General features: G+C 41.8%; 2 protein-coding genes across 5 annotated transcripts in view; one reads left to right on the top strand and one right to left on the bottom strand.

The window, feature by feature from the left end:
* NSUN6 (NOP2/Sun RNA methyltransferase 6) overlaps positions 1–11,314 on the bottom strand; it is a 59,483-nt gene extending 48,169 nt beyond the window's left edge. For all 4 annotated transcript variants that reach the window (XM_077772402.1, XM_077772405.1, XM_077772404.1 and 1 more), the window contains exons 1-3: positions 10,967–11,314; positions 8,376–8,531; positions 6,470–6,549 (exon numbers count right to left, since the gene is read on the bottom strand). In XM_077772402.1, the coding sequence (XP_077628528.1) occupies positions 6,470–6,549; positions 8,376–8,531; positions 10,967–11,041 (311 nt within the window). In that variant the 5' untranslated portion in view covers positions 11,042–11,314. The remainder of the gene's footprint in view (positions 1–6,469; positions 6,550–8,375; positions 8,532–10,966) is intronic.
* Positions 11,315–16,487: 5,173 nt separating this feature from the next.
* Positions 16,488–16,740, top strand: part of ARL5B (ARF like GTPase 5B) — a 29,577-nt gene continuing 29,324 nt past the window's right edge. Inside the window, exon 1 of the mRNA XM_077772400.1 lies at positions 16,488–16,711. The gene's annotated coding sequence lies outside the window, so the exon portion shown is untranslated. The remainder of the gene's footprint in view (positions 16,712–16,740) is intronic.

Below are 16,740 nucleotides of genomic sequence, written 5' to 3'. Positions count from 1 at the left end.
GGGGTCTTCCACATAGTGCCAATTCAAAAAATGTCTTGTGAAATGCAACTTTGTAGTATTAACCAGAGTATTTTATGGGAATACCCATTTCATGGAGAGGACAGAACAAAAGACTATGGAAAAAAGAATGAAATCTTGCCATTTGCAACGACACAGATGGAGCCAGAGTGAATTATGCTAAGCAAAATAAGTTTAGCCAAAGAAAGACAAAAACTCTATGATTTCACTCATGTGTGGAATTTAAGAAACCAAAGAGATGAACACGGGAAGGAAAGAAAAAAAGAGAGAGAGAGGGGAGAGAGAGAGCAGCAAGCCTTAACAGAGTCTTAACTATAAAGGAGAAACTAAGGACTGCTGGAGGGGAGGTAGGTGGGGGTGCGCTAAAAGGGTGATGAGTATTGAGGAGGGAACCTGTGAGGAGCACTGGTGTGGTGAATTACTAAATTCTACTCCAGAAACCACTATTATACTATATGTTAACCTAGCTAGAATTGAAACAAAAACTTGAAACAAAGAAGAAAGTTTGAAAAAGAGTTAACATCACAGGCCTGAACTGCTAGCCTCTCTTGGGAAGGCACGGCTACCGGGCTGGTCCTTGGTGGGCATCTGGGAACTTAGGTTTCAGGTGGGTACTCAGTGCTGACTGACAAGAATGACTCTCTATGCTTAAATCGCCCGTATAAGTAATAGGGTTTACGGCCACCACAGCCTTTCCTTCTGGGAGACCGGAATGTGGGCACGTACCAGGCCGGGAGTGCCTACGCGATCACCCCCACATAAGAAGCCTGGACTGAGTCGCTAATGAATGTCTCCGGCGGCACCATCGCACATGCTGTCGAACCCGTTGCTGAAGGAACGGCTCTCCGTGTGGCTCCCCTGGAAGCGAACTCGCCAGGCTTTCAGCTGGCTTTCCCTGCGCTTCTTCCCACGTGCCCCTTTCACGGATTCTGCCTCAGATGATTTCACTGTAACCAATCACAGTCGCCAGTAACGCGAGTCCTAGGAGTCAGACTAGCGAGTCATCAAACACGGGAGTGGCCTTGGGGGTCCCACAACACGAGGACTAACTGTATACAGACAAGCATCAACGTGTGATTCAGCTGTCCTGAAGGGGAGGCTTGTAGGCATGAAAGAGAAAAGGAAATGTCAAAGTTGATGCAGGGCCATAAAACAGGCTAAAAGCTTGATTTTTTACTGCAGTATTCATGAATAAAGGAGTACATCAACAACATTAAAGAAAGAGGATTTTCTGATAGCACAATCATACAAATAGAAGTGAAAAAATAGTCTGAAGGTAGTCAGATTAAGAAAAAACTGTTAAAATAGCTTTAAAAATGAGGGGGTCTACAAATTAAAGACTGAGATTATGAGAATGTCACACTAAAACGTATATGAGGAGTGCCTGGGTGGCTCAGTCGGCTGGGCGTCTGACTTCGGCTCAGGTCATGATCTCCCAGTTCGTGGGTTCGAGCCCCGCATCGGGCTCTGTGCTGACAGCTCAGAGCGTGAAGCCTGTTTCAGATTCTGTGTCTCCCTCTCTCTCTGCCCCTCTCCTGCTCACACTGTCCCTCTCTCTCTCAGAAATAAATAAAACATTTTTAAAATTTTTGAAAAAACGTATATGAAAATATAAACTTATTTGGCATTTCTTAACTTCACATATTAGCAACTCTACACCAAATAGGAGATAATGAATATAATTCTAAGATGTTGCATGATATTACTGCATGCCAACAAATATTTCTTTTCAGGATTGCCATCTGTATTTAATCATCAATCTTTGTGCAATTACTTGAATATTCTATTGCATTTACCATATTATTTCATATACACACACAGTAATTGAAATACTAAATTGCTGATACCAGCAACACAAGAAAGATGGAAATTAAGCAGGCTGAGAGAGACAAATGTAGCCTCATTTGTCTACAGAGATTTATACTACTAGATTAGTAATTCAGTTGTGAAGAAACAACTTTATGAACTGCTAAAAATACTTTGAGATTTTTGTCAAAAAGAGAGGTACACTAATAAAATAGAGATCCTTAAAAATTATGAATTGAATATTAATCTAAAAAATTCTAATCTAAATGCAGTCTTTAGGAAATGCTGTTTGGGATAGGATATTAAAAAAACTTTTTAAAAATAAGTTTATTTTGAAAGAGAGAGAGAGAAGGAGGGGCAGAGAAAGGGGGAGACAGAGAACCCGAAGCAGGCTCATTGCTGTCAGTGCAGAGCCCCATGCGGGGCTTGATTCCAGGGAACTGCGAGATCATGACCAGAGCCAAAATCAAGAGCTGGATGCTCAACCAACTAAACCACTCAGGTGCCCCTAAAAACACTCTTATATCAAGTGAAGCCTGTTACTCAACTTTCTTCTAGGTTTTTCAATAAAGTTGACACTGATACCATCAAAATTAGCATCGCAACCTTATGTTCAATTTCATTATGTTACCAATGATAAGATCTTCCCAATATTAAATATACTTTGTCAGTATATTAAGTATCATTTTAAGTATCATGTTAAGTAACCTGAGGGAAACTGAATTTATGGTGAGAAATTACTTTTAAAATTGTTCACTATCTACAAATAAAGTTTAACCTCTATGTTTTGATTCTGTACTTTATTTTAAATGCTTATTTTTGAGAGAGAGACAGCAGGCGAGTGAGCACAAGCAGGGGAGGGGAGAGGGAACGGGGACAGAGGGCCTGAAGCAGGCTCTGTGCTGGCGGCAGAGCACCCAGCGTGGGGCTCGAATCCACAGACCTCAGGATCGTGACCTGAGCCAAAGTCTGATGCTTAACCAACTGAGCCACCTAGGCGCCCCTGTTTTGGTATTTTCAATAATTGCAGGATATTGAGCATCTGGTAAAAAAGCAGGAAAAGAGTAAGAGTGTTTTTATTTTTCTGAAATCTGTAGAAATGGAGGGGAAAAAGAAAATCAATCTGAGAAGGACATGCCGCTCATAATAAAACTAAGGAACAGCTAGATTCCCATTGAGGAGGAATAACTGCCTGACAAAGAGAGGCTTGGATCAAACCTATGGTTTCCAACAGGGTGTGCAAAGGAAAGGCTCCCGGAGGCCCCATCAAGTACTGAGGACTTCGGACCAGGCCAGGGGGCTCAGGTGGAGAAAGGCGACCTGGGAAGGCCCTGTCAGCGTCCCCTTCGCAGCAGGCAGAGCTGAAGAGGCCCAGGACCGGCAACATGGGCAAGCGGGCACCGGTTTCCCTGACAAATCTGGACACCCCGCCTGCAAGCAGGGTGTTCCCTAAGGGAAGGGAAAGAGCAGCCCCGCCTGGTGCTCCTCCCCAGGGTTCAGGAAGCAGAAACTCAAGTGAAAGCCCCTACACGGGCAGCTGAGAGCCAGAAGCCTTCACAGAGAGCCTCAGCCGATCCTGGCTCCGCTCACCAGGACCAGACATTTGCTGCTGCTACGGAAAACCTGGAGAAAGCACTTCCGGAAAGCACATCTGTTGAGTCCACTAGGGACACACTTTACCCCATTCTGTAACGTTTTTGAGCAAATTGCAAAGTAGGTGAAGCTCTGTGAATATAACTGTTTCCGCTCAATGAATAATAAGCAGAAAAGATTCGTTCAACATGGGACCGACACAGAGGTAGTAGCCCCAAAAATCAATCAATCAATCAAAAAATAAAAACCCAAGAAAAAAACTTTCAAATAGGTCTTTGTACTTTTAAAAATAGGTAAAAGGTGGGGCACCTGGGTGGCTCAGTCAGTTAATACTTCAGCTCAGGTCAGGATCTCACAGTGGGTGAGGCTCCAGCCCGAGTCGGGCTCTGTGCTGATCGCACGGGGCCTGCTTGGGATCCGGTCTCCTCAGCTCTGCCCCTCCCCTGCTCACACACTAGCACTCTCTCTCAAAATAAGTAACTTTAAATCCGTTAACACAATGTTCTTAAATTCTGTTGTGTAACCAAGATAAGGAAGGTTTAAAAACAAAAACAAAACAAAAAAAACAAAAAACAGTGAACCGGGAAATAGTATAGCCTCTGCAGTAAGAACACAAGAGGCTTGAGATGGCTATTTTTAGAAAGGCCTCCTGGCAAGGTCAGCCCTCCGCTGGCATCTGGAAACAACCGGGAAACAGTTCCCAACACTGATTTAAAACCTTCCCTACGAAGAGTGGGTTATCGGTCCTACACTGTACGAGCAACGTGCTTTATTCTAAACACCTGATTTCCTTCTGGGAGCCTGAAATTTTGGTGCAGTCCAGGCAGAGGGTGATCACATGACCAGCGCCCCCCAAAAAAACCTTGGCCACGGAGTCTAGTCTCTAGTGAGCTGCCCTCCCGGGCAACTGTTTTACTCATGTCACAATTCGTTGCTAGAGGAACTAAGCATGTCCTGGTAAGTCCGTCAGGGAGAGGACTCTGGGATGCTTGTGCCTGGCCTCCTCCTCTGCCCCATGCACCTTTCCCTTCTAGACTTTGCTCTTGTATCCTTTCACGTAACCAATCTTCCCCAGGAGCACTACTACAGGCTGAGTCCATCACGGCACCTGAGGGCTGTCTTGGGGTGCCCCAACACAGGGGTATCTGCACTGGAGAGCCAACCTACACAGTCCTCGTGTTCTTATAATAGAGAACACAGAAAAACGTAACAGAAAAATGTTCACAGAACTACTGACGGACTTGTAACTAAAAAATTCTAATGTCTGACTAAAAAGCAAGAGAGAATACTGAAAACTGAGCTGTATCCTAGCCCAGTTTTAAAGTTCAATGATGAATTCATAGATCTCCAAGGAAAAACTAAGATGATGGAGCCGGGGCAGTGTAGGGGGGACGGGGGGGTTGACCTCTGATTTTTTTTTTTTTGAGAGAGACACACAGAGACAGAGTGCGAGCTGAGGAGGGGAAGAGACAGAGGGAGACACAGAATCTGAAGCAGGCTCCAGGCTGAGGTGGAAGCACACTGTCTGACGTGGGGCATGAATCCACAAACCATGAGATCACGACCTGAGCCGAAGTCAGACACCTAACTTACTGAGCCACTCAGGCACCCCAAATGTTAACTTTACTTAAAAAAAAAAAAAATAGCTGGGTTAAAGCCTCCAGACTTCTTTCTAAATACAAGTAAATGTTTAGTTGTTTCTGTAATCACGCACACAAAAAATGTAATTATCTTACACACGGCACCCCCCTTTTAATANTAAAAAAAAAAAAAAATAGCTGGGTTAAAGCCTCCAGACTTCTTTTTAAACACAAGTAAATGTATAGTTGTTTCTGTAATCACGCACACAAAAAATGTAATTATCTTACACACGGCACCCCCCTTTTAATAACTGAATTATCTTCTATTATTGTACATATAATTCTCCCCCATTAAAGGCCATAAAATATTTCAATGCACAGATAAATCTTAATTTACTAAACCACTGCTTTACTATTGACTGCTTTACTAAACTATTTAAAGCTTTAACAAATGAGCATTTTTCTATCTAATAAAACAAACAGGGGTATAAAAAAATTAAACCATAATTAGGGATTTCAAAAGTTCCTGGGAAATGACCTCCTATTGTAATATGAAAGGCTTTTCTCCCCCCAATTTTCAAACATGTCTTCCAAATACACAAATGAGTAGAACATTGTTCTACAGAACATACACAATAATTTAAGGTAACTGTGAATTAATGAATAAAATTTTCAAAAATATCAGCTATGAATGTAGGTAATACATTGCCTTGTATTTTTCTGTAGCTCAAAAAAACTTTTATATTAGCAATGGAAACTGTTTTGAGAGAGAGAGAGAGGAGAGAGCGCGCGCGCGAGCGAGTGCAAGAGGCAGAATCCAAAGGAGGCTCCACACTATTGTGACCTGAGCCAAAAAACAAGAGTCAGACACTTAACCAACTGAGCCACCAGGCGTCCCTTTCCTCCTACTTTCTAAGTCACTTCATTTTTTACTTATATATTAAAAGATTCCACTACTGGGGCATCTGGATGGCTCAGCTGGTTAAACATCTTTCTCTTGATTTCAGCTCAGGTCATGATCTCATGGTTCATGGGTTTGAGCCCCACGGAAGGCTCTGGGCTGACTGCACGGAGCCTGCTTGGGGTTCTGCTTCTCCCTCCGTCCCTTTCTCTCTCTCTCTCTCTCTACAAAAACAAATACGCAAACTTATATGGAAACCAACTTGACAATAAACTATTCTTAAAAAAAAAAAAAAAGAAAAAACAAATATGCAAACTTAAAAAAAAAAAGAGGAAAATGTCACCAAATGAACTTAAAACGCATTGCTTTCAAGATATTTGGGCCCATTTCTAGTCTTTGGTGACATCTTCCATGACAGAGTATGAAGTTGGCATTTATGAATTTGTGAATTGCTGTCTCTCTATACGAAGTGGCTAATAACACAGAAACTTAGTGTTGTCACCCAACAGTAAGAAGAAGACTGGGACAAATTTTTAGAAGAATTTAACTTGAAAATGGCAAAGTTACAAACCTAGGTCCAATAACAGGAATAAGTAAGACATCCTGAAGGTCTGGATGTTGAAGAATAGGAACACTTAATCCATTAAATTGCTGTTAAAAATAAACAAACAGAAGTATGAAGATCAATAGAATTGATAAATTTCAACTTACAGAGCTTTTTGGTGTCATTATCTAGCAGAGCATGAAGCTTCGTTTAGGATATTCTCACTTTATTCCACGTAATATTGTGGAACAAAGACTTCAAAACAACTATGTTTTCTTTTTATTTTATTCTTCTCCAAGTCTTTATAAGGTTCAGTTTTGCTGTCTGGCTTTACAAAAACCAACCCATAAACCTTAAGAGACTTATCTTGAAAACACATATCCAATATAGAATTGCATGTAGTACTCTTTCAATGAATAACTCTAAACAGGACATTAAAGAGTGGGATGATTATTATTTACTGGAAACCATCCATACTGGACGCCATGTCAGTTTTGGTGAGGAAAAGAAATGCTTTTTGGCAAAAGTTCAGGATTTTCAGTATCCTCTGTTATCCTTAAGTCTTCAGACTAGAAACGGGTACAGGGCCAGGAGTATAGGTGCTGAGGCCCATTCACACAGTCTCAGGAGAACCAATCAGGTGCGTCTCTTCCCTACGGTCTTCCCAAGCCAAACCACTGGACATCCCCGCCTATAACGTGTGACGGTTCCAGTTTCTCCCCATCCTCACCAGCCAGATGAAATTTTAAATCATTAAATTTCAATATGGGGCCCAGAGAAGCTCTGGGACAAAGTATCCACTCCTCCAACAACCCGTATGGGATATCTCCTTGGGACCCACATGAGTTTTGGATCCTGGAAGGAGAAAGAAACTAAATAGTCCAAGACCCTTTCCTGCAAGAAGTAGGTACTGCTCTACCACCAATTTCCTATCGAGTGCTTAGGGCTCAACCTTCTGTCCTACTCTTAACCTTGAAAGGACTCAAAGCCCATCCACAGTGAATGTCTGCCTTACCCTAGATCCTAGTTCATAAGATCCTACAGGCCCACTGGACTGGAACAGTAGAATATCTAGACTCTAGGAATAATGTGCCAGAAAAGAAAATAATCTGGCTCTGCCGGAGTTATAGACACTTGTGATGGGCCTCAGAACACTTTCCTTTCTACTACTTGAAAACATATGCACGACCACGTAAGAGTATTAATTTTAGCTGCTCAGAAGAACTGCTTCTATTTTGTTATCTGTTACATTTAGTTGCTTAGAGGAACTAGGAGTATCAGTGAATAATTCAAAATCAGATTACTTTTTCTACAAGTCTTATTATTACACTAGTTTGGGTCTCATACACTCGAATCACATAGCTGGTGGTTCTCACACATCCTCTCACAACAATCTCAAACTTGAGATTTGTAAAACTGTCCCTAAAGACAGTATGACAAACATTCTATAAATGTAATGAGATTAAAGAAGAATAAGTGAATCAACATCGGTGAGAATTTTCTGAAGATTTCTTAATGATATATCTACATTAAACTGAATACACAGCCTATAACATATAAGAGCCCTTTAATTATGCTTGCATCTTACTTTTAATTTAGATAGTAATCACGTAACTTATTACACAACCAGACTTTTAGGGTTAGAATGGACCTCCTCATATGTATTTTAATGATGAAGCAACTGAGGCCACAAGAGCTGGGTGACCTAGGCAGTCACTGTAATAAATTCAGAATCACAGGTGCTAGCTAGGTCCAAGTTCTAACACTACTATCTCTAACATTACCACTTGAACAACTGAACATTCATGACCTTCGATTTCCTTACTTGTAAGATTGGAATAGTACATTATGTTCACAGGATGTTAGTGGGGAGCACCATGACATAGATTGCGGAAATGCCATTCTGTACACAACCCAGAAAATTTGCACACACCTTCTGAAGCTCATCCAACAACAGGTTTTTCACATGTTGCACTGAGGCTAGATGTGTATTTACTCTGACAGTTGTGAACGACGGAGGGTGTGACAAGTGATTTAACAGAGTTTCAAATCTCCTTTCTGCTTCTTGTTTACCTAGAGCAGATACAACCTGCAAGGAGGAACATAAGTTAATGTTTCAGTGTCCCTGTACGAATTAATGAACTAAAAATATTAAGGCGAACACGAATACCCCTTTGCTCAACTAATGAAACAGCTTTCAGCTACTGTTCAGTTCCATTTCATCTTGCTATAGGGTTTGTGTGTCAACAACACTTAAGAGAATGTAACACTTCACAGGGTTTTGGGGTTTAATCACGGAAATAAACTCCTAACAAAATGCTTGACATAAAAGGCTTGGAAAAAACACTGCCTCAATGTCAAAGCACTGTTAACATTTTGAACATATTAATGTCTGCCACACTTATTCATATAAATTCAAGATTTCGTTTATTTATAATGTATTAACTGTTAACATTTTGTCAAGCTTTTGCCTGCTTACCTCATATACTAGAACGAGCTGGTTAGCAGCCTTTTACAACAGGAGTATTTTGAATAAGTAACATCGCTACTTACTGTCATCCAAAGGTCATCTACATCAGCTTTTTAATACGGTTTTTTAATGTAACAAATAGACATCATCCAAAAATGACAGGTAGCAAAGGTAACCTGTTAGAAATGGGGGCTTAAAGACTCAAACAACCAAGTTCCCCTCTGATAAACTGAAGCTTTATGAAACATGTATTTTCCCATTTTTGTCATCTTTTCTATGTTTATTTTTGAGAGAGTGTGAGTGGGGGAGGGGCAGAGAGAGATGGGGACAAAGGATCCGAAGCAGGATGTGCGCCGACAGCAGTGAGCCTCATGTGGGGCTCCAACTCACGAACCCCAAGATCCTGACCTGACGTCGGACGCTCAACCGACTGAGCCACCCAGGCGCCCATTTCTGTGATCTCTTGAGTGTGCCCTGCCTCACAGCATCTCCATAAACCACTTGCCAGCCTACTAACGCATCAGCATCAAGTATTGGTCCTCTCTCTAGTTTACTAAAACGGACCTTTACTTCCAATACTTTTACAAAGTAATGGCTTTTCTTTTCGTAAAATTATTTATAGGTAGTGGGTTTGAGGCAGAGATGGTGTCAAAGACAGGCACTGGATCTTCTTCTACAAAGCAATATTTACTATTTTTAAAATTGCTGGGGAAAAGTGCTAAATGCCTCTATTTCTCTTTATATGCTCCTATAGTTTAAGTTGTTTGAAATCAAGAGAATGTATTTTCTCTTTCCATGCTCTCTAATCCCTTAATATAATCTTTGTAAACAAAATGCAGAGATCAAATTTTAAAAAGTCAGCTCTCTCCAAGTACGATTAACATTTAAGTGCCTTTACTTTGAATAGAAAAGCAAAGGTTTAGAAATACAGTTGCCTAGATGCAGGATAGTAAAAGGTAAAGAGCACAAGCTTGGCAATCAAAGACAAGACTACTGCAGCCTTCCAAGCTAGGCACTGCGAAAATATTTGTTGAGGGCTTAGGTGCCGAAGCAATCCCAATTCCTTTCTCCCATGATTAGTATTTTAAAACAACCTTGTAATATTAAATATTTTTAACGTCCTCAGTCATCAGAGAGAAGAACATTGAGGTTAAACACTATGAGATAATTTACTCAAAACACAGGGACATAAATCCTGGACTCGGGATTCCAAGTCTGTATTCTTTTTTCATTGTACCTGAGCTCTTCAGGCGTCAGAACTCAGTCCTGTTACTTCACAGCGTGTCAATTTGGACACTTTGGACCTTCGGGTCTCTCACCTATTAAAAGGGAGAAAAGGGGCGTCTGGGTGGCTCAGTTGGTTCAACGTCAGCTCAGGTCAGGATCTCACGGTTCCTGGGCTCGAGCCCAGCATCGGGCTTTGTGCTGACAGCTCAGAGCCTGGAGCCGGTTTCGAATTCTGTACCTCCCTCTCTCTCTCTCTCTGACCCTCCCCTGCTCATGCCGCACCCCCCCGAAATAAATAAAAAACATTTAAAAAATAAAATAAAATGGGAAAAAAAGCTCTACCAAAAAAAAAAAAAAGAAAGAAAGATTGCTAATACTGATGTAAAGGTCTGCAAGTCACCTAGCACAACCGGGGGCATCTGAGGCATTAACAGGCTACAGTATCCCTTTCACCTGTCATACTCGGAGAGTGCAGGTGTATCTTCTCTGCAGGCCTTAAATTCTCGAGAACAGGAATCTTTTTCGCTCATTCTTGGAACCCCTTCAGTGCCATGCCCACGGCCAGGCACATAACCGCTTTGTTCCCCTCCCTTCCCTCACATTCCTAAGTGCTAAAACGTACACCTCATTCACCTCTGGTCTCGAAAGCATTAAATCCCTACGGGAAGATAGCGGCAGTTTGCACATTTGGAAAAAAAAAAAAGCAAGAAACAACGGCGTAAAGATCAGGTTTCGCTTTAGGCTTTTTTTTTTTTTGGTCTATTTCTCCCGAGTGTGTAAATATTTTAATGTTTGCAAATATCATCTACCAGGTTCATTTGACCTACCTCCTTATTCATAAAACCCTCTTTAAGATACTTTTCAACCTCAGGTCTCAAAGATATCTTAGGGAAAATAGACATGTTTGCTATTTTTGTCCTCCTCCAAGAAAAATGCTGGGCAACGGTGACTTCTCTCTTTCCGAGTTAGCAGGGAGCAGCGTGTCGACGGTGAGTAACCAGCCACACGCGCCGCGACCACCAGATGGCCGGGGAAAATCGCGCCGCTCTTTGCAAGCTATATTCGGCTTTTGCGGAGGTACATCCACGCTTCCTCGAGCGTCGCCAGTTCGCGGCGGCTTCCTCGCCTCCGCCACGCCCGTCCACGGTCCTCCTTTAGGGACGCTCAGGGAAATAAATCACNCGGGGGGGGGGGGGGGGCGGGGAAAGGAACGAAAATCAAAAACAGAACACTGACAGGTGACGGCGCAGCGAACCCGTCTGGGAAACTGACGCGCACCCGCTCGGTCACGTTCAGTGTTCCGGAGCTCATTTCCAAAACCGCGCCTCCAACTTCTCGGCCGAAAGCCGCTTCCGGCCTGCGTCACTTCCGGCGACGCGGCGCATCTGGCGGCCCAATCGGCAGCCGCAGATTGGCGCTACGTCACGTCTCCGGAGTTTCCCGACGCGGGGGGAGGGGGAACGCCCACGTGCGGGCGGCTTGAGCAGGGAGGGGGCAGCAGCCGCGCTGAGCACCCCGGCCCTGCGCCTGCGGTGCGTGTCCGGGCAAATGAGGAAACGCTGTGTGTTAAGTGGAAGGCCTGATAGTGGAGGGGTCCAATTAGCTCCCCGCTGCGTGACCTGCAGAGAAAGGAGAAAGGCAGTTGATTTGAACCCAGAAGTCACCCTTTGATTTCAGAAATTACCCTAACCTCTCTGACGCATGCTAATCTGACTTCCGCTATGAATGAACGACGTTACTCGAATTTTCGAAAGCTGGGTTAACGGTGTGTTAATATCCATGAATGATCGGTTAAAACTTAAAAACCCACAATCCAGTAGTTGAGTAAAGCTCGCAGTTACCTGTATCATAGTTGATTTATGCTTGAAGGTGCCGAGACTCTGGGCATAATTTATGTGTTACAGATGAAGGAAAGGATTCAAAAGAAGGTACCTAATGAAAGTGAGACATTTTATGATTGAATAGGTAGCTAAAAATAATTATCTCCTTGACTTAGGTTTTGTGTTTTTAAATGTTTACTTGAGACACAGCATGAGCAGGGTAGGGGCAGAGAGAGGGAGACACAGAATCCGAAGCAGGCTCCAGGCTCTGAGCTGTCAGCACAGAGCCCGATGCAGGCCTCGAACTCACGGACCAGAGATCATGACCTGAGCTGAAGTCGGATGCTTAACTGACTGAGCCACCCAGGTGCCCCTCCTTGGCTTAGATTTTTGTTTTTGCAGCTCACCGTGGCCATTTATACTTAAGTATAGGACAAGGTTTTTTTCTAAAGTCCTTTTCTCTTTAAGTCTCACACAGGGATGTTTAAAAAGCTTAATGATTACTTTCTGGGATAAACATACCAGGTTCTGTACAAAATGTTTTAACTTACGGCCATATGCCACACAATCTTGTAATGTGGTTTTCGTTCTCTTTCACGGAGGAGAAAAACAAGGCTCCCAGAGCAGAAAGAACTTTGCAGCCTCACAGTTAGCGAGAAGTCAGGATAAAGATCACAAACACCTGTCACCTAAAACGAATACCAACTCTTCTCACCATGGTGTACTTCTTCAGTAAGTTCATGGGATTTTCCCCATGGCTAAATCATCTAAAAGTGATTAGAAAAAATGTCTCCATCAGGCATTGCCAGAGGAATTTTTGCAGCCTCAACATTACCACCCTAGGGCCAATAATGGTTGGAGTCTGTATTTAGGAGATGAGGAAGAGGAAGGACCGAGTTGGACTAGATTTGTAAACTCAGCGAGGGTAGACTTCCATCTCCCCACTCCGTACCCACTGCCTGAACATGTAATAGGCACTTAAATGTTGATTGACTAGGTGAATGGACAGGCATCTATGTGAACTAGAGAATGAAAACTGATAAAGCATGTATTTGCTGGAAATCAGTTCACTAGTCAAACACACGTGAATAGTGCTGAGGACTTTTACACTATCCTTGTTTAGACAGTATTGTAGTCACAGTTATGTTGATGAAAACTCCTCTTAGTGTTCTCAGGTTGGGTCCAAAGAAAGCATATGACAAATCTGAAGTTGGCATAGTGCATACATATGTCTAAGAAAAGGAAGAGCCTTACAGGAATATACCCATGTAAGGGTCATTTAGGTTGCATTTTCCCAGTGGGATGATATGGCCCCAATGTGGGGGAGCAAAGTAATCTTAGGTACAATCTTAAAATCTTAAGTCTTAGTTCGTGGTGTTCCAAAGCTTAACCTTACCAAAAACCAAACATATTCCAAAAGATTCAATTCCATGAAGAAGGGCATGAGGGGATTAGGAAAAAAAAGTCTAGAAAGGCAGGGAATCTGTCACTATCAACTCAACTGGAGGCTAAAGTCAAAGTGGATATAATCTCAATTATGGAGGAGAGTTGTTTGGTTTTGAAAAGTTTCATTCTTAAGCCAAACATGCTGTCCTGGATTCTTGGTTCAAGCCATGCATACAGTTTATCTTGGTTAATGGTAATAAATTGAATTCAATTCCTGCTGTAGCCAATTCTGCTAAGTATTATCTAAAGTTGGTTTATAATTAGTTCCTTCTGAGGAACAGTAGCTACAGTTGGTTGTTTTTAATTCCCTAGTGGTTCAATGTTTCATTTTTTTCTTGAAATTTTCATGTCTTTGATTTGCTTTATGTATAGTACTTTTATCTTTTTCTTAAAATTTAGTGAACTGGAGAGAAATATTACTGGCATTCGGTATTAATTAAAGGAAGTTACTTCCAATTAACACTTCAGAAAGTAAGTTATAATCCTAATGACCATATTATCACGTTCCTTTTTTCATGACTTTTTTTTCTTATTTCATGAGTTCAAAATATAGTCAAATAGTAACATTTCATAGAAGAGTGAGACCTTCTTTGGATGAAGGGCTACACTGAAATTAGTTTTTAAACAGCTTTTAAAGGAACGTTTCCAGAAAAAACTTAACAAAGGAGTTCTGTTTTTTAAGTACTATATTTAAAAAGTGTATTATTCAAATTTCTCTAGGTTGATTAAATTATTCACAAGTATTCCTACCATCATATATAATACAAATATACAATATCAACTAAATTGTATATTTTGTAAAAGATAATTCTGGTATGCCAGCATGATTTCTGTTTACATAATGCATAACCACATTTTGTTAATCAATTATATTCGTTTTTCAGTTGTGACTAGTTTTTTCTCACAGTTAATAAAAATTTCAAATTCCTAAATCTGCAAATAACACTTTTTTTAAAAAATTTTTTTGTTTTATTTATTTCTAGGAGAGAGAAACAGCCTGAGCAGGGGAGGGTCAGAGAGAGAGGGAGGCACAGAATCTGAAACAGGCTCCAGGCTCTGAGCTGGCAGTCAGCACAGAGCCCGACACGGGGCTCGAACCCATGAACCGCGAGATCATAACCTAAGCAAAAGTCGGACGCTTAACCGACTAAGCCACCCAGGCGCCCCAACACTTTCTAATGTGAAAGAATATTCTAAAAATATTTCAACAGTCCTGTTGTCTGCTAAAGTGTAGAGAAGATGATAAAAATTAGAACAGTTCTGTAACTTAAAAGTTTCAGACATTTTGGGGCACCTGGCTGGCTCAGCTGATTGAGCGTGTGACTCTTGGTGTTGGGGTTGTGAGTTCGAGCTCCACACTGGGTGTAGAGATCACTCTAAAAAAAAAGTTTCAAACATTTTGAAAGAGTAGAACCAATATAAATATCAACAGCCCTGCTCAACTATAGCCATCCACCACTTAATTAAAAGTGAAAAAAAAATTACTTCAAATTTACTTTCTAAAGTATCATTAAAATATTTAATGATAAAAATCATTAAAATCCTAAAGATATTTAAGAAACAAGTACATTTTGGGGCGCCTGGGTGGCTTAGTCGGTTAAGTGTCCGACTTTCGCTTAGGTCATGATCTCGCGGTTCGTGGGTTTGAGCCCCGCGTCGGGCTCTGTGCTGACTGCCGGCTCAGAGCCTGGAGCCTGTTTCAATCTGTGACTCCCTCTCTCTCTGACCCTCCCCTGCTCATGCTGTCTCTCTCTCTCTCTCCTAGAAATAAAGAAAACATTAAAAAAAAAAAAAAAAGAAACAAGTACATTTTTTTGCATCGAAGCTCTGCAAAAAAAAACCTGCTTTATTTCAGAAACTATTTATTAGACATCTAAAAGCTAGAAAATAATGGAATGTAGTTTACATATGTATGTTTAACATTTGAAGAAACTAAGTTACAGAATCTAAAGGTTTTTTTTAAAATGATGAAACTATGATTACACATATCCCTTTAAACCTCTGTTCACACAAACACAAGATTCTTTACATTGAAGCAAATTCGTGATCCTGACAGATAAACTAATTTACATAGGCTCTGTGGATACCTTTTCCTCTCTAAGGGACGTTATAACTTGTCTTTAATAGGAGACAGTTGGAGCAGATTATCCCATATGAAAGTCTTAAAGGATCTTTGAATCATAACACTGGGAGAATTTCTTAAGTCATACATTTCATTTCTCTTCCTACAGGTAAGGAAAGTTTGGCCTGTTAAAAGGCTTTGCTCCCTGGGTTAAAATCTACCACGTGATGGAAGCCCATAGCCTTTTCAATTAAGTTCTTTCCTTTACTGATTTCAGGGGAATTTGGTTTCATGCCAGGCTGTTAAGATTTTAAATTTGTTGGAACTTAACCAGGAAAAGAAGGTGGAATGGTGTAATAGGGTACACTGCAGTGACAGATGGTAGTTACTTGTGGTGAGCATAGCGTTGACTCACTATGTTGTACACTTGACAGCAATGTAACATTGTGGCACTAAACTGAAATTAAAAAACAAAAATAGAAAGTGAGGTGAATCACGTAGAGAATTGGCTTTTTGACTTAAAACGTTAGCCAAGAAATAAATTGAACTCCATTCCAGCGGCAAACAGTTCTTCCAATTATTAAGTTCATAATCTACATATTTGAAAAAAATTCCTAGTTCAACCGTTTCCTTGAAATTTCAGTTTCTTGGCTCTAGGCACATCACTTGGAGCTTTTGCCTCTATTTTATTGAACGGAAGAGATGACTGGGATTCCATTTCCATCGGAGGAAGTAATTTCCAGTAATTGCTTCAGAAAAGTCGTGGGGTATTGTTTTTTTTGTTTTGTTTTGTTTTTACTTTTTCATTTCGTGGGTTTGGGCTCCACGAAAAATTCCGAACGCGTGGCACGAGGCAACTTTAAGTCAATCACACAACCGAACTTTCTGGCTACCGGCATTCCATGGATCGTCTCCCCAGCAATTCTATTTCGAATTCAGAATCGCGGTAGAACCCAGCCTTGCCTGCCTGCCCAGGATGACCGTTGCGAAAGGAACACTCTCGATTTCTGGGCAGTCACAGGGCAACAAACGGCAGAGGAACTGCAGCCGTCTCTGGATTTAGACGCGGGGACGCGCGCTTGCCCAACAGCAGAGACGCGAGACCCGGAACGCGACCCGCCCGAGCGCTCACCTGGGGAAACTCCCGACTCCCACGCACCCAAGCGCTGACTCCGCGGGCAGTTCGGAGCCCGCCCCCCGGAAGTGAGACCGAAGGAAACGCCACGTCGAAAGCGTGTGGAAACGTAAGCGCGCCGACGTCCGGCCCCGTCCT

This window comes from Crocuta crocuta, unplaced genomic scaffold, assembly GCF_008692635.1.
Source record: "Crocuta crocuta isolate KB4526 unplaced genomic scaffold, BGI_CrCroc_1.0 scaffold96, whole genome shotgun sequence".
NCBI lineage: Eukaryota > Metazoa > Chordata > Mammalia > Carnivora > Hyaenidae > Crocuta > Crocuta crocuta.
This window is presented reverse-complemented; position numbering and strand designations above follow the sequence as displayed.